Source organism: Maniola jurtina, chromosome 18, assembly GCF_905333055.1.
Source record: "Maniola jurtina chromosome 18, ilManJurt1.1, whole genome shotgun sequence".
In the NCBI taxonomy this organism is placed as follows: domain Eukaryota; kingdom Metazoa; phylum Arthropoda; class Insecta; order Lepidoptera; family Nymphalidae; genus Maniola; species Maniola jurtina.
The window spans coordinates 5,934,262-5,956,565 of record NC_060046.1 but is presented as its reverse complement, the minus strand read 5'-3'; the positions used below and the strand labels follow the sequence as shown (position 1 = coordinate 5,956,565).

Genomic DNA, 22,304 nt, shown 5'->3' with positions numbered 1-22,304 from the left:
CAATAAATATCAAAAATTAGTCACTCAGCTTTTAGGGCAAGGTTTCACAATGAATCTAAATTACTGTTACGGTTTGAATCAAAAACTGTACGTAGATAATAAAATACACTAAGAAAATTTTGAGATAACAATAATTTTTATGAACCGGCAATAATTCAATTAAAAGCTAATAATGCACTTCATTTAAAGCGCGTATTCAATAGCACAAAATCTCATGAAAGATGAACGGGAAGTGACGACGACCTCGCAACTTTTCTCATCATTGTTGATATAATTATACAAGACATGAATTAACGCTTTCGATGGCCCTATACATATTTGCACGAACATAAAGAACGCCGACGATCGTAATATACTGATTTTTTTTTTCAATGCGAGAGCTCGTAGGAAATTTGTAGAGGTGGCTTTGATATACGCTGAAAACGTCATCATTATAATCGTATCTCATTGTCGGCCCACTACTGAACACGAGTCTCTTTTCGGAATGAGAGAGGTCAGATTGAAAATATTCTTCTTTTCTCTCCCTACATGTAATAAGTATCATAATGAATATAAAAAGGAATTGGTAGGATACTCTGCCGTGATCTAATTATTATGGGAGACAAGCGTGTTTGAATTTTTTTTTTTGGAAAAATGCTAGAATAAGACATAACCAAGATAATTTAGCTAATCTTGTTGGATTGGTTGGTGAATAAGGACCCTTCACAGATCCTTCATTTGTCCTAACTCATAACATATGACGAGTTGTTACAAGGTGAGATAACTATGGCTATTCAAAAATTGTGCACCCGTCACGAATGAGCTGGGTGGTCTACTTAATCATAATATTATCTAATACTAGAGGATGCCCGCGACTTCGTCCGCGTGGATTAAGATTTTTAAAGATCCCGTGGGAACTGTTTGATTTTCCGGGACAAAAAGTAGCCCATGTCCGTCCCCGGGATATAAGCTAACCCTGTACCAAACGTCAGAATCGGTTAAACTGTTGGGCCGTGAAAAGGTAGCAGACAGACAGACAGACAGACACACTTTCGCATTTATAATATTAAGTATGGATTAAAACGCAGAAAAAGTAGCATTCCAACTTTTAGCTTTTATCAATCACCTCCTCAATATTTCCTGCGGGCTCTCGGGTCATTTAGCCTAAGAGCATTCATCATTGCAATGTATTCGCTTATCATTTGAAATGTCATTGCTTTCAGACGGTGCCTTTGCCCGCGGGATCTACTTCAGTGCTCGCAAAGCCTACGAAGTACCATTACTATCCTCACAATCAACACATCTATCTACTCCCGGAATGCGCTATTCAACAGGTAATGAAATTTCTCTATTCAAAGAAATATTTTATTCACGTACAGAATGTATAGCGTAAGCACTCCTTAAATAGAATACCAACGTTCATCACAAAAGCTTTTATAATCATAATATAATTTTACTCTTTTGCTAGCGACTTGCTTTGTCTGCGAGGTTTTTTCCCTTGAATAAAATCTAAATTTTGTATTTATGTTACTTTTAAAATGCTTAAACCAGTTAGTGGCAGATTTATTGGTTAGTTAGCATGCTATAAATAAATAATAAACTACTTACTATTTTCAAATAATACAATAGAATAGGATAGATTTTGATTCAAATAAACTTTTACAAGTGCTTTTGAATCGTTAAAATAATTTAACACTGGTTCGGAATGCCGTTCCTACCGAGAAGAACCAGCAAGAAACTCGACAACTCGACGGTTGCTCTTTTCCAGATTGTCCAGGGTGGTGTATAAATTTAAGAAATTAATAACAGTAAGAGATATAAAAGCGTTTTCCGTAAACAAAAGTACAGAGCAGTGGTAATCAGACACAGACTAATATTTGGTTGCACTTTATACATAACCTTGCTTAACCTTTCAGGTGTGCAACGCGGTGTACGTGCGGTTGAATTATACGCAACCATTATGCGCGTGCCCAGCTCGATATAGAGATCCTTGCTCCGCCAGTTTGAATGCGGACGACCTGCATACCACGCGACTTACCACGGATTCCAAAAAGAAGGTGAGATAGAACTTGAAACCTAACGGCGTAACTTCTCAGCCGCCCTAAAAGGCGTCATTCCGTAACAGAGGAAGTCTGGAATTTTAATTAATTGGTGAGGCGGCATCGTCAATAGATAGAATTGCGAACGCAAGATATGTAACGGGTAATTTGTTCATTATTGACGTGTCATTTACTTAGCTTGAGAAAACTAGTCCAGGTTGGGAATTCGCGCTAAATAAATAGATGTTAAATAAAAGAAAGATTCCGTGCAAGGAATGCAACTGGTAATTATAGAATTTAAACGAACCTGTATTGAAACCACAAAAGAAAACCACATCAAAATCAGTTTTAGAAAGAAAAGGTAACAGGCTAGACCACACAAATCTTACCCCAAACAAAATACTCGTTACATCTCAGTTCTGTCGTGGGTAAAACAACATTAAATCTAATATACTAAAAGGGTCCCTTAGGGATGTTGCATAGACCTGACATGAATAATGATCCAATATTATAACTTTTATAAACGGGCAGGGACCAAAGTTTGTACTAGATAAGGGGTCCGTGATTTATAAGGTCTGTAGACAATAAATCTCAATTACATTGCAGTACGCAAAGAAGGCGGTGACACTGGTGAAGACATGTGAAGCTGTATCGGAGATGCGAGAATGCCGCGCGCCGAGGGACTGGTCGCTTTTAGCATTGCAAAACATTAGGACCGGCAAATCACACTACTTAGTGATATGCAGATGTCCAGATACACATATACTAGGTACGTGATAAACGATTTTTTTTAAAGAATGTTAGCCATGTTATTCATGGTTAATATTATTCCCTTTTCCCCTCCAACTAAGCGTAAAGCTTGTGCTAGTAAGTACGACAATAGTGCAACGCGTGGGATTTGAAACGCCGAACTTTCGGAATTCGGTCATTAAACCGTTGAGCTATTGAGGCTCTAAATTCATTACAATTGTAAGACTTCATAGTTGGCATCACGTCAAGTTTCTACTCGTAACTTTAGAAAACATTTTATTTTAATTTATTTTTCTGCAAGTAATAAGTACTTTCTTTATTTACAAGTTCTGAAAAAACTGTAAGTAAATGTAGTGAAATTTTTGCAAATCACTTAATCTCAAACAAGCTTCCGTTTTATTTCGAAAAAAGTTAAAAGACAGTAATCTCAGAAATTCTGTAATTTCATTGCTATGTGCGGACAATTTTATTTTTTTGCTACAATTTCAACATTTTGCAATCCCAAGTAAAGAACGGAGATAAAATAATAAATTGCCTTGTACAGTAATAATTCTCAAATCTTGTACTACTTGTTTTATTAGAGCGCTGCAAAAAGAGTTACGAGATAAAACTTTCAAGACAAAATGTAACTGTAGTGCTCTTTCGACAAAAGATATACTGTTCGTGTTTGAAGATAAAAGATTATTTAATCTTACAGAGGGGCCTATGTCTCACGACCAGCCGACGTACGCGTCTGTACCGGGAATAAGAGTCTACGGCATGATGTGCGTGCGACCGACCGCAAGTTATCATTCCGGTGAGTCACAGGCACAGTATTCTAAATAAGGTAATAGAAATGATATCAGCCAGTTAGGATTGTTACATGCTACGATCTCTATACTTGTGATTGGCTGAATTTGTGGTTACAACAGTGCATTTTAGCCAATAGTGTGAGAGTATTAGCCAATCAGAGATGATGACAATCGTAACACTGCGCCTGTCAAACTATGTGATTGCGATCGTCACTGTAGTTGTCAAACTTGAGTGGTAAGGGCTCTGCTGTCTTTAGTATCAGGACAACGTGTCGCCAATTAGCAACTGACTCACTACAGAAATGATTCAAAAACGCATATATCTCTAGCAAATAGTTCAGCTGTAACTCTATTCAATCTGTATTTATCATAACGCGCACTGATGTTTTTCTGGACATTTACGACGCCAACAAGCTCTGTTTTTACCCGACTACGGCAAAGCTGAAAGGAAGGGTTATGATTTTAGCAGTCTGTGTATTTATCACTTCTATTTTTATTCTGAACTCTGTGGACACAGGCCACATTACTATCTCCTTTTTAGAAACGTTCATATCGCTTGCATTAATACACGGTATTTTATGAAACCTGCAGCGGTGATTTACGAACGTATTAGCGAATAAAGCGAAGGGGTTTAGTGCTTTATTGCTCAGCTTAGAGCAAAGGCCAACTTATCTAAAAGGATTGTCGTAAAGTTGAAAATAGGCATTCACTACGCTACGTTTAGAAGATTTCTTACTTATCCATACATTTCTTTTTCATCATGAATATTAGATACTTTCTTGTGTTGGTAAACTTTATTAAGTTCAAATCAATACTGAATAGACGTAAAAAAAGTTTCGATTCACTCACTGACTGTCTCATCAACGCCCAGCCTAAACTCTTACACCTAGAAAGGTGAAATTTTGCCAGAGGTTCCCTTTATAACGTAGACAATAATAATGACATCACACTACTAATATTACAAAGGCGAAAGTTTGTGTGTATATTTGTTACACTTTCACGCAAAAACTACTGGATGGATACTGAAAAGAATAGAAATATAATATTATACCCTGGATTGACACAGGCTGCTTTTTATCTCGGAAAATCAATGAGTTCCTATGGGATTTAAAAAAAAAATTATTGCACATTGTACCCATGTTGTACCATATCGATTTGTCTGTTTCGGCCGATTATTTATTATATCAAATTAAGCCTTTGATTCCTTGTATTGTAAAATTATATTCATAATCACTTGTTTTATTATTTTATTAAGGTTACACTTCTTAATTTCAGGTTACAGCTCAAACAGATTTCCCGCTGGTGTCCAGAGCACTACAACAAGCACATACAAGGTGGACTATTCTCAACCCCACTCGTACGACAAACCAGTCTACAACCGATACCAGTCGCATAGTTATTTAGATTCAAACTACTACAATAGGAGATCTAGAGCCGCACGCGTGAGGCGAACGACTTCAGAATACCCGCCTTTCCCATGGTATAAAGTAAAAGAATTGGCACGATCATTACATTGGATCAATTAAGAAGAAACTAATGTTATTGTTAGTAAAAAGTAGGTTGGGTTCAAGATGGCCGTAGTGTTACCGCCTCGTTGAGCTCAACGAAAACTTGCAACAGTATTTAAGACGATATTTAATTTCAATACGCTTTAGCTTTCTTATACCAGTTATAATAGTTGGTTAGATAATTTTTTTGTAGTATTGAAACAATTACTCAGCCTGGGAAATACTCGATTTGCATTTCGTGGTTAGACTGTAATGAAGATTATGTACCTTTATTTTCTCAACAGTATGTTTTAATTCATAGTCTAGTACACATTGGTCCAACGCGTTCAGCCAATGCATTCGGCTAAAGTGTACTGAGTCACTTAGACCCAATTCACACAACATTTTCATGATCCATTGATATGTTGTTTATACTGCTAAAAAAACGTACACAGTTTTAACAACGTAAACGGTTTTATACTCAATGTATGCGCCACTACGTATTCGATACGATTTTACCCTGCAAAAAAACGTGCGGCGTTAATTCCGTGTGAACGGGTAGTTAGCGTATATTTATAGGGAAGCGCTGACAGGATTGGCTACTTATTCATTCTTGACATCATTCGCAAGTAACGTTTAACATGATGGCCGGCACTCGCCGAACGCACTGGGCCAATGTGAATTGGAGCCATAAGACGTATTCTAATAGTATTATTTAATACTAAGTAATGATTATCTGCCAGGAAAAGACAGCCATAGATTTAAGTAAAAATGAACATCATTGATTTAGTCATCGCCAATGTAAATGGTGATTTTTTTGGTGAATTATTTAAGTAATACTTAAATATATTTAAGAGTACACAAAACAATGTGATACAAGTTCAGTGGTTTTTGTGTATTTCGATGCATTTATAGGATTTTAAGTCTTAGTTTAATATACTATTTATATTGAAACCATACTTAGACGAATCGCTGTGTAAATAGTAGTGTTAATTACAATATTTGTAATTAAAAACAAATAAAAACTAATTGAAAACTAAAATTATGTTGTTTTACTTGAAAAAAAAAACACGGGCGTTGCCGTGCACCCACAGCTATGCATGCCGACGTCATTTGTCACTGTCACTTACCTTAATGCTCTTCATACATATAAGCTACAAAGCAGTGCACAAGCATCGCCTTCCACATGTTAAGCTTACGAGTATCTTTATAATTGGCTACAACGACACTTGCTTAAACAGTGTCTTCAATGCCAATAGAATTGTAACACCCAATCCTAGCATTTCAACTATGCCATCATTTTGGCAATACAGGGACTGGAAAATGCTTCTTGAGTCGTTATAATAAGATACAATTTTATTTACCACTAACCTAATACTTTTTGGTCGACCACAATATCACAGGAGTACATCGCAGCCATCAACCTTTGAGGCTGAGCTTGGAACGCTTTTCTACAGCCCTCCTTAACTGCTGACATTATTTGACCTGTTCAAAACAAAAAAATATTTTTATTAAAATAAACTTTTACAAATTTTTGGACTCCAAAAATAGTTTATATTTATTTATTTATGCAAAATATCACGTCAACCTGTTGCTCCATTGCGACGTGTATGAAGGACAAACTAACAAACTAACTCTTTCGCATTTATAATATGGGTAGTGATTCATCATCACCATGAAACCATCGACGGTTCACTACTGAGCACGAGTCTCCTGTCAGCATGAAAGAGTTTAGCCATAGTCTACCACGCTAGCCAAGTGCGGATAGGCAGATTTCACACACCTTTATGGAGTAGATACATTGTTTTTCAAAGTTACCTGACAAGGGTCCATAAATGTAAGCCATATCTTCTTCTCCTTTATCTAAGGTCCATTCCTCTACACAAAATGCGACGCCCATCATCGGCTCCTCACACAACGGTCCCGCGAGCGAAGCCAATTGGAACCCATTTACAAAACTACTCTCATATTCAAACCTAAGGTCTTCCTTTAACTCTTTTTCGTGGTGAAGGTACTTTGTCTTATAATCAGACGTTTGATTCAAAAGCAAATTTGGACCACAATTCCTAGGACCCACAGACCAAATTTGTTTTACAACATCCTTCCATTCGGGCCCTACTTTGGAAGATATACTTTGCAATTCTGTTTTGAATGTCTCTATAAGTTTCAACATCCTATCTGAGAGTCGATGTTTTCCGTTTACTTGCATTTCTTCAAATTTGCTTTCTAATTGATCGTTTTTAGACATTCCTTGTAAAGTTTTTATGTGCTGCGATATCGCTTTTAGTAGATCGGAAGACTTGTCTAATAATAAGGTTATTTCATTTGGCAAAGGTCTAGCTCTTATTTTTATTGTACTCTGTTTATTAATAGTCTGTATTGTTATCAATGGATCTTTTTCTTCTTCGTTTGCTTTATCGATAATTTGCGAGTCAATTTCTTCGTTAGCCATATCTAGCTTTGGCGGTTCTATTATCGTTTCTCTAAATGGCACTATTGGTTCCGAGGCTGATATTGGTATTTTTGCGTACAAATTCCTAGAAGGAAAAATATATTTTTTGTCTGCTTGTTCAAAGAGTACATGTCGAAAAGTTTATTATATACAAGTAGAGAAATATACAAGTAGAAGGTACGAATGACGTGAACACATTTTTATTTATAGTCTTTTGACATAGCGGTGCTCACACCACGTCATTTGTGTAACGTTCGATAAGATATCGTTAAGATATTATGGTCTATGGCGTACATGATACAGACCTATTGCTACTTGGCTAGGCTTTCCTACTTCTAAAGATTTATGTATTTATCATTTACATTTATACAACAGTGAGGTGATATTGTACTTACTTGAGATCCTCAAGACATCTTTGCAAATGAACTTCTCCAGCTGTTACCAAAACGTGTTCACCTGTTTCTTGTAATAATACTTGAACACATGAATCTGACTGATTTAGCAGTCGAAGACCTGTAGAAAAGTAAGCGTTGACTTTAGGTGGAAATTGATCAAGGAATCTGATCGGAATCTATACGAGCCATACTTTTAAAAAATGGCCAGTTGAGCGATCGTTCGAAAGCGCACGTACGTGCTCAGGATTTAGTCGAAAATTATAATATGTAAAATAAACAAGGTAAACCATCGTCCGTTGTATTATTATTTAGAAGCTTCAGTTTTTTCAGTATGGTATGTTGTATGCGCCATGGTACCTAACATGTCTTGTCTGTAACTTATTTCACACTAGCTAATGCTCGGCATACGTTCTAATGTGACTCGTGCGCCATCTGTCGATGTACCACGATCATTATACGTCAAAACCTTTCCTAGTTCCAATAACAGCGGTACATTTTCAACTCAAACGATGCGAAAATGCTCAGGCAACTAATGGATAGACAGACATTAATTTTTATATAGCTACAATAAGTATTTTTCTGTATATTTTAGATTGTCTGTTTCGATTTAGAACGTGATTTTATAAATTAAAAAGGAAACCTACCTTTGACTAATTGAGGTAGTTGTGAGGGATATGTGGGTTCTACAGCGACCCTTAAAATTGGCACGGCGGCGAACTGAATCTCACTGAATGCTGGACATGCTATTGTACTGCTCAAAGTTGCCGTTTTTAATATGTGGTCTTCTAGACCACCAATACCTGCAATGCAAACAGTTAATGTATTTCACAACATAGATTAACTTTATTTGAATCAATTATTCAACTGCTACATAATCTGGAACCAATTTTTTAAAGTTCCGTACCTCAAACGGAAACCCTTATAGAATCACTTTGTTGTCTGTCTGTCTGTCCGTCTGTGTGTCTGTCAAGAAAACCTATAGGGTTCTTCCCGTTGACGTAGACTCATGAAAGGATAGAATCATTATATCACACAAAAAAAATTTAATTCACTAAATCACATATAGATGGCGCAGACCGTTATTACATAACTTTTAGAGGTCTAAAAGGTCATAAGGGTGTTAGGCATATCTTGTACGATGGTACGGAACTTTTCGTGTGCGAGTCCGGCTCGCACTAGACCGATTTTTCTTGATTAAGCTGTATGCTTTTTAACTTGTAACTTTAAACAACATAAGTTTGAAAATGTCATTTTAAAAGTGGAAGTCCCATCGAAATTGGTTTTCAACGTTTACAAACGTATAAGTGGCTTTGTATAATAATGTAGGTATTTGGGTAAGGTGCTCATACATTTTAAATAAAACTTAGCAAACTGCAAAAGTCCCTTCTAGATTAAGTGATTTCTACATGATATGCACAAAAAGTAATTAAAGTAATAGTCCAAAAATATTTTTCATCTTTATCTTCCGCAAAATACTTTACCTATAATATTGCCAGCAACTGCTTCGTCAATTTCCTCAAGTTCTCTACCCATTAGTATATACAGTGATTTTACCCTGCAAACAAAACAAATTCATACAATTAAAATTATGATTTCATTGCTATTATCTCATCATCTACATGTCAAAACTTACTCTGTACATGTGATATGCTCATCACTTTGCAAATCTTTCAATTTCTTGTTAGGATCTATTTGAAAGTCTTTTTTAATAAGCACTTGGGAGGGATCGTGTTTTGGACCAAGGACATACAGTGTATCACCTTTCTTAACTCTACCACTAAATATTCTAGCAAAAGCTATAAATGCAGTTTGGTTATCATCTTCGTTTTCTTTTTCATTTTCTGCATATTTTTCTGCATTAGTTAAATCCTTTGCAGGTTCTTTTTTTTCTTTCATAGGAACTGTTTCAAAGTTCACATTATTCTTAAGTTCTTCACGCATTTGCCTGGCCCTTTCTCTTCTAAGAGCCATCTCTTCAGGTGTTAGCGTTTTAGGCTTGTTTTCAGGCAACGCGCTTTTATCAACACTTAACATTTTAGATATAAAAATAATCACATTTCTATCTTTACTACTATCACAGGCTAGGAAGTCTTCTTTCAATTTTTTCGTTTCTTCAGGGTAAGATTCAAAATCTCGAATGCGCGAGCACATTAATTTTTCAACTTTTTCTGGCAAAATTTCCTTAGGTGAAGGAAGTTTAGTACACACCATGTCTAATACTGTGTTAGATAAAGGAAGCCACTGCATCATGAGTGACTGCAATTGTATTCGGCTGTCTGTGTGCCTCAAATCTCTAGTTGTCAATTTAATACCAAGCTTTTCACAGATCACTGGCACTTTTTCTTTATCGTTCCTTAAAATAATTGTTTCATAAATATTCCAAAGATTATCAAATATAACTTGTACAAAAAGGGGCTTTTTAGCTTTCTCTTGGGCACCTTTCATAAAGCGTTTTGTTTTTGAATTTAAATAGAAATCACCCCACAAAACTTTTCTTAATAACTCTTCTTTCACACCTGAAAAAGATAGATTCATTCTAATTCAACAATACTAATTGAGAAACAATGATATGTACTTATAAAAAACCCTCGTCATCACACTGAACAAGTGACTTCAGCATTGCATCTTATCAGCAGCTTAGGGTGAGCTCGCACTGCAAAATTCTACCACACGATTATACCCGCAGATTGTTGTGAGCTTTATACAATTTCCATATCAAAGAATCGTGTGGTGGAATTTTGCAGTGCAGGGTTAATCTTTACAGATTTCTATGTAAGAACTGTATGAAGAAGGTCACATTAATATAAACAAGTATAAACAGTTCTGTACAGGGAATGCCTTTATAAATATGCTGTTGTAAATTATAATAATTAACTGGTGACCGGAGTCCAACCTCTTTACCACAACAGTTGTGATCATCACATTGATGCAATCACAATAATATTGTAATTGGCTGAGTTTATGTATTCTTGCTGTAACTATGCATTTTAGCAAATAGTGAGAGACTGTTAGCCAATCAGAGGTGATCGTAATTGTCACAGTGCAGCTGTCAATCTGCAGAGCTAGTACAGCTGTAATATCAACTCACCAAGTTTGTCAGAGAAAAGCTTAGCAAATGTGTGAACTGTAAAACCCCATCCATCAATAGCACTTGCAAATACCACATTGCCTTGTTCTGGAGAAAAATATAACTGTGAATCATCTGCATCTTCCAAAGCTGAGGTCCAGTCATAGAAATTGTTATCTTCTTTAGGCCTTGGCTTTTCTGGCTGCAAATTTTGGACCAATTAATAAATAAATAATGATAAACTATTCATGGATGACTAAAAGTATTTAATAAAAGAAAAGATAAATGAAGACCAAATAGTCACATGACTAAACCAAACGCTATTTATACATACATACTTCCTTCTATAAATCTGAAAATGTTTGTCTGTTTTCATGGCTTATTTGTTTAACTAATTTTGACAAAATTTGTCAAAGCTTTAAACTGCTTTTTTATTTCATAACTAGACTACATGAAGCTTTAATTTTTCTTAATCCTGTCCTCTTTGATTATCCAAAATAAAAAAGTAAGCTAAATCTATCTCCATATGCAAGCAATCTTTGTACTAAATTTTGTCAAAATCTACTAAGGGTGTACCACTAAAAGGTGACCAACCTTTGCATTTATAATATTACCATAATGCTTAATAATAATATTACCTGTTTATCAATCAAAGTTTCCTCATTCTCCAACACCTCAGAGGCGAACAGCTCACCCATAACAGCATTCACTTGTTCCATCACTTGAGTTATGTGAACATAGGCATCTAAAGCTGTCATCTTCATCTCCACAATGAGGCGGTCAATTTTGTTCAGTACTAGAACTGCCCGGATATTTTCAGAGTATGCCTGTTTTAATGCAAGCCTTGTTTGCGGGCATACACCTTCTACAACATCCACCTAAGTAATTTTAAAAAGAAAAATGCTTTAAATCAGACTTATTTATTTATTTAAACAAGTTTATTGCTTAATACTATGACAAAGAATGAAATACAGGATACATTTACAAACAAAGGGCGACCTTATCACTATAGTGATCTCTTCCAGGCTGACTTACTCATCACACTAATATTATAAAGGCGAAAGTTTGTATGTGTGTGTGTGTGTGTGTGTGTGTGTGTGTGTGTGTGTGTGTGTGTGTTACTCCTTCACGCAAAAACCACTGGACGGATTTGGCTGAAATTCAGAATGTAGATAGATAATATCCTGGATTAGCACATAGGCTAATTTTTATCCCGGAAAATCAAAGAGTTCCCACGGGATTTCGAAAAACCTAAATCCACGCGGACGAAGTCGCGGGCGTCAGGTAGTATGTTAATAAAATAAACAAAGACAAAATCAAAATTCTTGGAAAAATTGGTTCCAATTGCAGAATCAATTTTGAACAAAACTATCATAAGTAGGTTTCACCAGTTTGTACAACTAGTTCTATCTTGCAAAGAAAATATTACTAACTACTACATGACTAAGGGTCCTGAACAGGTCTGAAAATAGTTAGACACAGTTTGATAAAACCTACATAAGCAGTGGCTAGTTTTGTACTTGAAACTAAAAATAAGACTGATAATTATTTGCTGATTGTATTAATTTCATTTCTTTGGTTTCTTTGCAGATACCTAGATACACAGATAGTTTGTTGCAAATAAGTATTTACATCTTCAACAAGTCAACAAGTCTTAGTTGCAAACAAGCATACAAATTTTGCTTTCTTGAAGCTTATCTCCTCCCTATTTATAAAATTACAGTATTTAACTGTAGTACATAATTTGTTTGTATGAAGTATACTTACTACAACAATAGCCCCGTCACATAACCTAACCGCGGTAGACACCTCACTTGAAAAATCAATGTGCCCTGGAGAGTCTATGAGGTTCACAAGATATTCCTCCTTGTTTAAAGCATGATACAAGGCAATACTGCTGCTTTTCATGGTTATTCCCCTCTCCTGTTCGTCTGGCCTGCTGTCCATGTAACGAAGCTTTCCCGACATTCTTTGCGATATGATGCCATTGCTAGATATCAAAGAGTCTGCCAAAGTAGTTTTTCCGTGGTCCACGTGGGCCACGATGCAGATATTACGAATTTTTGTTGGTTTGTTTTGAAGTTCCAATATCTTCGTCGAGTCTACGAGCCTCATTTTTATGTTTTTGGTCAAACTTTCGCACGGACACTTTTTAAATAGATTATTGTGAGTAACTTTTTGGTTTTTAGATATAAATCAATACGATTATAGTAAGAAATTATCAAGAATTTATTGCACAATGTGAGCGAAATCCGAAAATAATGACAATGTTATGTTGACTTGACAACGTCAATTTGACAGATGACAGCTTTATTCGTGACATTTTCGTTTAGGAATTTACATTACAGAAAGTTATATTTTAAGTTACAGCCAAGGTGGGTAACATTGGTACAAGAGTGGTGGGTTTTAAGTTTCATTGAAAAGTATTATTTACATAGAGTTGGTTTACTACCCCGCTCTAGTGTATCTAGTGCTCTAATTAGTATAATAATATCACGTAGGTAGGTAAGTACCTAATTCAAATTTATAGGCTACTAGCTGATACCCGCGACTTCGTTCGCGTGGATGTAGGTTTTTTAAAATTCCCGTGGGAACTCTTTGATTTTCCGGGATAAAAAGTAGCCTATGTGCTAATCCAGGGTATAATCTGTGGCCATTCTAAATTTCAGCCCAATCCGTCCAGTAGTTTTTGCGTGAAGAAGTAACAAACATACACACACACACACACACACATACAAACTTTCTCCTTTATAATATTAGTGTGACTAGCTGATGCTCGCGACTTTGTCCGCGTGGATTTACGTTTTTCAAAATCCCGCGGGAACTCTTTGATTTTCTTGACACGAATTTCTTGTTAAATTATATTAGTTGAGTTAAAAAAATAATTATTCAACTTGTGATTGTATTGTAAGGCTTACATAGTACTACCTACCTCCTTACTGCCCCTTGTTTTTGTACTGTACTTCATGTTTGGAAGTTTGATTTATGAGCAAATTATCACAACAGCAGCTGCAGCTGTAAGAACGTCCTTCGTTCTAAAAACCTAAGCTAAACTTATATTATTATGCAGGATATCTACCTCGGCTCCTACCTACCTACCTACTCATTGTATTAAAAATCTGAAAGTGTGTTTCTGCCTCTATTATTTTCATACTTTACAGAAGAAAGGGGAAAATATAACAGATAAGTAGGTACTACCTACCCTTTTTTTGTTTTCAGAACTCTACCGTACACACATTCATTGTCATAAAATGTGAACACATTTGTGTTATCCAGTTAACACTCGATTGAATCCACGTTTATTATACATACCTACCTACTTTCCTTTCTATTCCAACGACGCGATTTATCCCTACTTAGTTACTAAGATAATATTTATGGCGAAAATGATTTTAATTCATGGGAAGAAAACGTCAAACCTACCTCAAGATCCATCATCTACCGTCTCTCATAAACCGTAACAGGTAGAGAGATGAAGTTGATGAACTGATGCGTGGCGGCAGCGCGAGTGCAGCGCTGCAGTCGCGTTTTTAGGGTTCCGTACCCACATGGTATTCCGTACCCACAAAACGGAGCCCTATTAATGCCACTCTGCTGTCTGTCTGTCTGTCTGTCCGTCTGTCTGTTTGCGTGTCACAGGTCTCTAGCTCGTAGACAAAATTAGATACAAATCTGAAATTTTGGTATTTGGTGTAAAACGTTGACTCTGTACTAAGTGGGATATCATAATATGAAAGGGCTTTCTGTGCCTGTACATTCTAAAACTGATTTAAGTTTTTGATATATCGTACAAAATGTCAGGAAAAATACGGAATCCTTAGTGCGCGAGGCTGACTCGCACTTGGCCGGGTTTTTCTTCAAAATGTCCATTTTCTTGAGCCCCATCCGACTATGATACTTCAGTAGATCAGTATGTAGCTAAGAGATTGCTTGCAAACTAGATTTTGTATAACACTCGTATTTTAAATCAGAGCACGTCCTGAATGCAATTTATTTTACGAAGCGGACCCTTTTCAGATGAGTGTTATAAATGCAAAGAGTGTATTATGAGTGTTTATTCACTGTCATTCATTTACTGTGAGAACAACAACCAATGAATGCCATTCAATGGCAACTTAATGAAATCAACCTTGAATGAATTTTACTTATTTAAAAAATTGCAACCAAATCCGTCCAGTAGTTTTTGCGTGAAAGAGTAACAAACTTCCATCCATACATATTTACAAACGTTCGTGTTTATAATATTAGTAAAGCATGCATTTCATTAAAAAAAAAGTCGGTTTACTGACGATAGTTGAACGTGACAACAAAGGCCGATTGTGCTTCTTTGTCGCTCGTTCCGCGCTCTCGCTTGCACTTCAAGCCTTACATGGAACGCCTCAGAGCGAGGTAACGCCGCATGAGTCATGTTTTTTCGTGCGTGCAGCCAGCTCTATCGAATTATAAGACGTTGTCACGTCAAAAATAGCTATTTACATCGTTACTTGACTAATGACATTTCCCCTAGAGTACTTGCACCACTTACTCTAATATCTTAGAGGCTATGTCCACCATTTTGATTTTGATCGCCTGAAAGAGATCGCTAGGCTAGCGATAAGGCCACTCAGTTGTACCTACCTACATTTTAAATTTTTTTGTGTGTTTTTCTCATAATTTTTTTGTAATAGTTTTGTGGTGTATACAATAAAAGTACCCATACCAACGTATATTCATTCATTCATTTATCTATTCATATTTTTCATTGAAATCACGTCATGAAGTCAGTTACCAAAAGCAAAACAAGTGAACATGCACATGGAATTATGTATAGGCTCATGTATGTACGCCTTAATCTGTGGTGTGCTAAATCTACCCGCATTGCGGTGACCGGATGTCCATCCATCGTGCCCACGTACCCTCGTGTCAATAATTCATCACATTGGACAATGTGGGATCAAACTGGCCGATATTGCTACTGCATAAACTTGCGCTATTCTCTTAACACTTCAAACTCGTTTTTAGCAAGCATGATAAAAAATGCCAATTTGTGCAGTGGTTTTTTGGATTCTCAAATTAAATATAAGTAGATAGTACCTACTTATAAAAAAATTACTTAATACGAATTTTATTGCGGTTAGAATAATAACTTTGTGTAATAATAATAATTGGCATGTTGCTGACACAATCCTGAAGTTTTTACTAATCCCAGCTTGCCCAACTCGCCTAAAGGAATTTTCAGTTCAATTATGAAGGCTTGATATTAAATTGTAATCTATCGAAAAACCGAAAATCTATTTCCGAAGTGTTGGAAAAATTTTACTCTATTCTTACGCTATTATCACACCAATGCATTTCGCATGCAAAAGCGAAACGTCGACTCAACCCACATCAATGGCAGGCGTTAACACTTTGGTTACAGCTAGTTCCAAGACATACTAGATCGTAAGAGATAGTGCTGACATCCATATAACCTACATTTGCTTTTGTTAGTAGTGATAGATTACGTCTCTATGTAACACGATTCAGACTCTATCACATAATCTAATCCAGCTCTTTCTTAATTAGCCGAAATAGCTTGAAAACTTTGCCACAGTGTCAGCAATTTCTTAAAATTGAGAGCTGGCAACATTCCAGACATAAACAACTTCGTGCAAGCTGTTTAATTTAACGGCTCGGTGCTCGGGTTTTATGTCATATCCCGTCTTCACGAGAACTTGTAGAAATATTCCATAAGCAAACAATATGTTTCCCCTACACACAATATTTTGTGGATCGCCGCATGTTGAATTTAAGTGTGCATAGATATACAATCACATACTAGAAGTCCTGTATGTACCTATTAGGGCGCTCGCTTCCAGCAAGTAGGTAATTTTACTGAAAAAGTTATTTATTCGAAGTAATTGTTTAAAAATAAATATAAAGAAAATTGGAAGAATAAACAATAACATTTTTTTCCAGAAAATTCCTACCATTGTAAATATTATTTACAATATCTTTGAGGCATCGAGCTCTTATCAATATTTTTCAATCAACGACCCCTTAATCTTGTTTTCTTTGTTTATTAAATCATAAAGTGTTTCCGCTAAAATTGAAATGTTTTCCTTATACCTAACTGGTTGCGAAAAAAAAAACATTCCATTTAGTCAATGTTTTTACGCTGAAAATAAAATAATATATTTACTTACTTAATTTATCTATACTATCTATACTAATATTATAAAGAGATAAGATTTGTTTGTTTGAATTGATAAACTCTGTATCTACTAAGTAGATGGTGAAAGAATTATAAGTCGGTTACTTATAATTCTTTCACCACTAGAAAGCTATTTTATCTAGAAGTATACGCTGTACATTATAACTATAGTACATCAAATCAACGAATCATCAAGTAAACGAAAAGAGACAAACATCATTAATTATCCTGAGAATCCACATTTGAGGTACTTAGCCTCTTCCAGTTCGACAATTTTTGATATATTCCACTTAGGTAAGTATACCTACTTATTAAGATTTCTTCAGTAATTTCCTTCATGTGTGGGTGAAATAATTAACAAAATTATAAAAATTATTTACGATATTCACTACTGCTGTGGCTAAGCTAGTTAACACCTTACCGGCAGACCTTTTATTTTTTCAGTATGATTTAGCGCTCTGGTACGATGTCGTGTCGAATCTGACAAGGGCGTAGGTGCCATATCCCTTCCAAGTTAGCAGGCTTCCATCTTAGACTGCATCATAACTTACCACCAGATGTGTTCGCAATCAAGGGCTAATGGAATCATTGGAAAAAAACAACATCACGGCCCGTCTCGACTCGCCATCGCGTGATTAATTGTTTCGCTTTTAATTGGTCGCTGGCCTACTTTATATTTATTTTGCATAGTGTAAAGTTTTAAAATTATTCCAAGAATCATGATTTTTTGTAGTTTCAAATACGCACATACAATTTTGGAATTCAAATTTGTTCTCGGAATTGCTCCTTCGTGGAATTATGTTTACGGCTTTAATCAAAGCAATAACTTAATTCGGCGTTCGGGTTTCAGGACAGACCGTAAACCATAATTAATACATAAACGACGAGCCTCTTCTATTAGGTAGGCATCTAATTCTAGAGGGTTACAACCCTCTAGAATTAGATGCCTTATTAGATAAATCTGAGACAGCTAAAGTTGATTAACACTCTAAAGTCTAACAGTCCCAACAATGGTGATCTTTTATCTCATTATACTTATATCTTGTATTGTAAATTCTGTCGCGGCTGAGCTTCGTTTTCAATAAATTAAATAAAATTAGGTACTAAATCTTTATTGACAAAAATATATAGTACAGGAGTCTTACCAATGATCTCTACAAAAGGAAACCTGAATATCAGAGCAAGTGTGTTGGCAGCACTTTTTTTGATTTTATAGACTACCGCTTGGCTGCTATCAAACCTGCTGGCAAGTGATGATTCAACGATTTTATATTATGTACTCAAGATTCTAAGTTTCTAAATATTTTACGCGCAGGATTCGGACCAATAAGGGAACTGTAGCCTAGAGACAGGCGCAAACGAGTGGCAGCGCGCAAAACCTTTGCCCGGAATACAAGTCAGCGTGAGAACTACATCGAAGTCGTCGGTACCTATGCGTTATATTGGTTACAGTTTTATTATTCCTCTTAAACCAATGGTTTATCTATCACCGCCAATAGGTACCTACTCGCCAATGATGATATGTGGCTGTGAAGGACGTTGTCGCAAGATAATAAATATGCAGTTAGGTACAAATTGGCAAAGAGGCAAAGAAATTTTTACGAGACATTTCACCGCGTTTAATAGCCTCATCGGGTGACAGAAGGGCTGGCTCATTTTTTGCGCAACGGATCAGCCTGGCTGTCCAACGCGGAAATGCAGCCAGTATTCTTGGCACCATTCCACGCGGGCATGATTTGTACAGTAATTAGATAAGGCTAGCTTTAAGTTTTATTGTAATAAAAAAAAAATATTTTATTCCGTGAATAAGAATAAATTTATTCCAAAAGCCAAAAAAAAAAAAAAGTTAGGTACATAATGTCCATTATACATAAATCATTGTCCATCCGCGAACCCATATTGTTATTAGGTAACAAAAAGGCCCGCGGGCTTCGTTACAGCGACAAAGCTTGACAGATGACGTGACAAATCCATCTCCCAGAATAAATTCACATTGAATGAAAGTTTTTTCGCAAAACATATTGGCCCCCAATTCCTTTGTGGATGGGCAATATAAATAAATCTTTCAAAAGAAAGTGGTTATAAATCTAAATGGAAGCGCATTTTTCGCATCGATAGGTACTGCACACACTTGCGACTTGCTGCGGTTTCACTTTTATCGCTGATCAATCAGTCATCGCAAATGTTTTTGCTGCCCAATATTAGTATACCTACTTTAGTTTTCCTTAGCATAAAAATCACAGAAACCTCAAAAAAAATGCGTAAGCGACGCGATTACTTAGATCTTCTAGAGTTAGGTTTTTCACTGGTACCATTATATTTTCATTTCAGTTCTCGGTAACAATGTTCTATGGGCAGTATATAGTGCGCCTCTTACGCGTTTCAGTGAGTAGCTAGCTATTGTGTACCATTTACCTAAGTCAGTTAAGGAAAAAGGCATAGTAACGCTAGTAGCAGTTCTTGAAAGTATTTCTACTTTTAGCAACTCAGTTTTCACAGAATATGTATTTTTGGAAGCTTTGGTACCTACCTAGGTAAGGCCGAAAAATTTAGTTATTTGTATTCACACTGCAGGCAGTCCATGGTAATAAACTACGAGTAGATATGCCACTATGCCTCCAGAACAGAACGACGAATTTATTTAAAAATAAAAACAAATAGAGAAAATATTGAGTGTATGCGTTTGGCTTTAGGATTCGCGATTTATTTGTATACTATCGGATTAGTGCGAATGGATTTAAAATATTGATACCATTTTTTTATTAGATTGAACGTCTCTGTAATGCATTGATATTGATCCTCAGGCAGTAAAATGATTGGCACATACTGGCAAAAATCACACTTTTCTATTTTGTAGGCTATATATCCACAAGTAAGTACCACATGTTTTGGAATTTTGTGAACTGTATATTGATACCCGGAACTTCGCCCGCGTGGATATGGGTTTTTGAATCTGCAGGCACTCTTTGATTTTCCGGAACAAAATATATTAATTAAAGCTACCTCCATTCCTAATTTCAGCCAAATTGGTTTAGTCATTGTCATTTGAAGGAGAGAAGGAACGATTGAGATATTAGGATCAGACTTGAGATGGGTAGTTATTAACCTCCCAACCAAAAAGAGGGGTGTTATTAGTTATGAGTTTGACGTGTGTATCTGTGTATCTGTCTGTGGCATCGTAACTCCTTAACGAATGAACCGATTTTTATTTAGTTTTTTGTGTTTGAAAGGCTTGATCGAGTGTATGTTCTTAGTTATAATCGAAGAAAATCGGTTCAGCCGTTTGAAAGTTATCAGCTTTTTTTTATTACTGTAACCTTCACTTGTCGGGGGTGTTATAAATTTTTAATTTATACTTGTTTTAAAATTTTAAATTCAGTCCGAGTTGAACGTTTAATAAAATACGGTGCATGACATTCAATGCAGATTATTTTATTTTATTACGACGTTAAACTTGAATATTATTATTTTATTGAAAGCCTGTTGCGTTGATTTTATTTGTTTTAAATCGTTTTTTGTGTATAAAATGGGATTATCATATTTAAATCCTTTTGTATGACATGTTGTAATCTGTATAAGTACTAAGTTATATTTTATGCATTCACATTTTATTATATCCCTCGTAACCGTGCTGTAGTTAGTTTTACCGAGGTTTTGCCTCGCTCACTGTCAAAAATCACTAGTAGAGGCATCTCAATGGACAGTGCGAGCAAAACAAGTAAGTTCAATCTAAAATTTTATTGCAATAGAGCACTGTGCGTAGGTCATAGATTAAGGAAGAAGGAATGACTTACAACTTATTTGAAGGAAGGTAATAAATAATAATAAAATATCTTTATTTTCAAACAGTTTTAACAATGTCGTTTGCTTGTGGTCTCCACACTAGGTAACCTGTATTGTGGGGACCGTGTAAGACTTCCTAGAAGATTTCACTGAGGACTAGGAGAGTTCCTTTTGCGTACATAATATTTTATAAGTTTACCTTATAAGTTATATAATTTTATATATTATTTTAGATACGAAATTACAAATATATATAATGAGGTAGGTGTAATAAATAAATAAATATATATATATATATATATTTGTTACTACATGTTACATATTATTTAAGCTTGGTTATAAAACATAAATATTTTCATAAAATGTTCTATTACATATTTGCGGTAAATATTTGTTCTGATTCGTTATATGTAAATGTTTTTAATAGGTTTGTGATAGTGTCAGTTGTCTGTTTTATTGTGAGGTGTTTGAGGTTACAAGATTTTGCAATAAAGTTGTAAATTTTAGCTTCAATAAAAGGTGTAAAACGTTTAGCAAAAGCTGTTTTTGCGACTGGGAGATTGACTTTAACTATTCTTTTTCTGAAAATTTTGTCTATATTTGGTGATTGGAGTAGCTGTTTGTGTCTTAGTATTGCTGTTTTTAGTATGAAAAGTTGGCGGACAGATAGCACTCCACTGTCTTTATAAAGTAAAGTAGTGGAGTACCTGAAAGGTTTTTTTAGCATTACTTTTAAGACTGAACGTTGCGCTCTCTCTAATTCTATTAAAATTGTCTTAGCTGCACTTCCCCAGGACAGAATGCAATAATTGAGTAAAGACTGACATAATGATAAATATATTAATTTCAATGTTGCAATGTTCGCTACGTCACGTAATTTTTTCATTATACCAGTAACTTTTCGCACTCGTCCTGAGAGTGAAGCGACGTGGGATTTAAAAGAGAGGTTGTGATCCACTTGGATCCCAAGATACTTAATGTCATTGACCATGCCGATTTCTTCACAATTGCATTGAGGCTTTATAGACGCATTTGCACTTATCATGTCGCACCTGTGAATCTTAAGGCCATAGGTTTTGTTTGGAGCGGATATAGCAGTTTTGTGAAAGCAAAGGTATTTTGTTTTGGCTGTGTTCAACGTCAGCAAATTGCTATTGAGCCATTTTGATAGCACTGAGATTCCCTGTTGAGCATTTTGGTATGTTTCCTCCCACGTCAGGCCATGGAATATTAGGGCCGTGTCATCGGCATAACAAATGATGTCAGCGTTTTTGAGTGGTAAGTTATGTATGTCATTTACGTATAATATAAATAGAGTTGGTCCAATTATGCTACCTTGTGGAACACCAAAATTAATATTCAGCATGTAACTTTTCATATTTGACACTT

The 22,304-nt window shown here is 35.6% G+C and overlaps 2 protein-coding genes across 3 annotated transcripts in view; one reads left to right on the top strand and one right to left on the bottom strand.

Moving 5' to 3' along the window:
- The window catches only part of LOC123874430 (elongation factor-like GTPase 1), a 168,523-nt gene extending 155,289 nt beyond the window's left edge, over nt 1–13,234 (bottom strand). Inside the window, exons 1-9 of the mRNA XM_045919756.1 lie at nt 12,728–13,234; nt 11,599–11,838; nt 10,982–11,162; nt 9,527–10,409; nt 9,375–9,448; nt 8,538–8,693; nt 7,894–8,011; nt 6,865–7,583; nt 6,418–6,531 (exon numbers count right to left, since the gene is read on the bottom strand). Of these exons, the coding sequence (XP_045775712.1) occupies nt 6,418–6,531; nt 6,865–7,583; nt 7,894–8,011; nt 8,538–8,693; nt 9,375–9,448; nt 9,527–10,409; nt 10,982–11,162; nt 11,599–11,838; nt 12,728–13,075 (2,833 nt within the window). The 5' untranslated portion in view covers nt 13,076–13,234. The remainder of the gene's footprint in view (nt 1–6,417; nt 6,532–6,864; nt 7,584–7,893; nt 8,012–8,537; nt 8,694–9,374; nt 9,449–9,526; nt 10,410–10,981; nt 11,163–11,598; nt 11,839–12,727) is intronic.
- LOC123874433 (protein esc1) overlaps nt 1–22,304 on the top strand; it is a 117,509-nt gene that overhangs the window by 94,662 nt on the left and 543 nt on the right. The window contains exons 2-6 of one of the 2 annotated variants that reach the window (XR_006797916.1): nt 1,203–1,313; nt 1,896–2,036; nt 2,625–2,787; nt 3,466–3,564; nt 4,835–5,473. Coding sequence is in view for 1 of the 2 variants with exons in the window: in XM_045919761.1 (XP_045775717.1) it covers nt 1,203–1,313; nt 1,896–2,036; nt 2,625–2,787; nt 3,466–3,564; nt 4,835–5,085 (765 nt within the window). In the remaining variant the exon portion in view is untranslated. Of the gene's footprint in view, nt 1–1,202; nt 1,314–1,895; nt 2,037–2,624; nt 2,788–3,465; nt 3,565–4,834; nt 6,028–22,304 lie in introns of those variants that run through there. The other variant, XM_045919761.1, reaches the window with a different exon arrangement.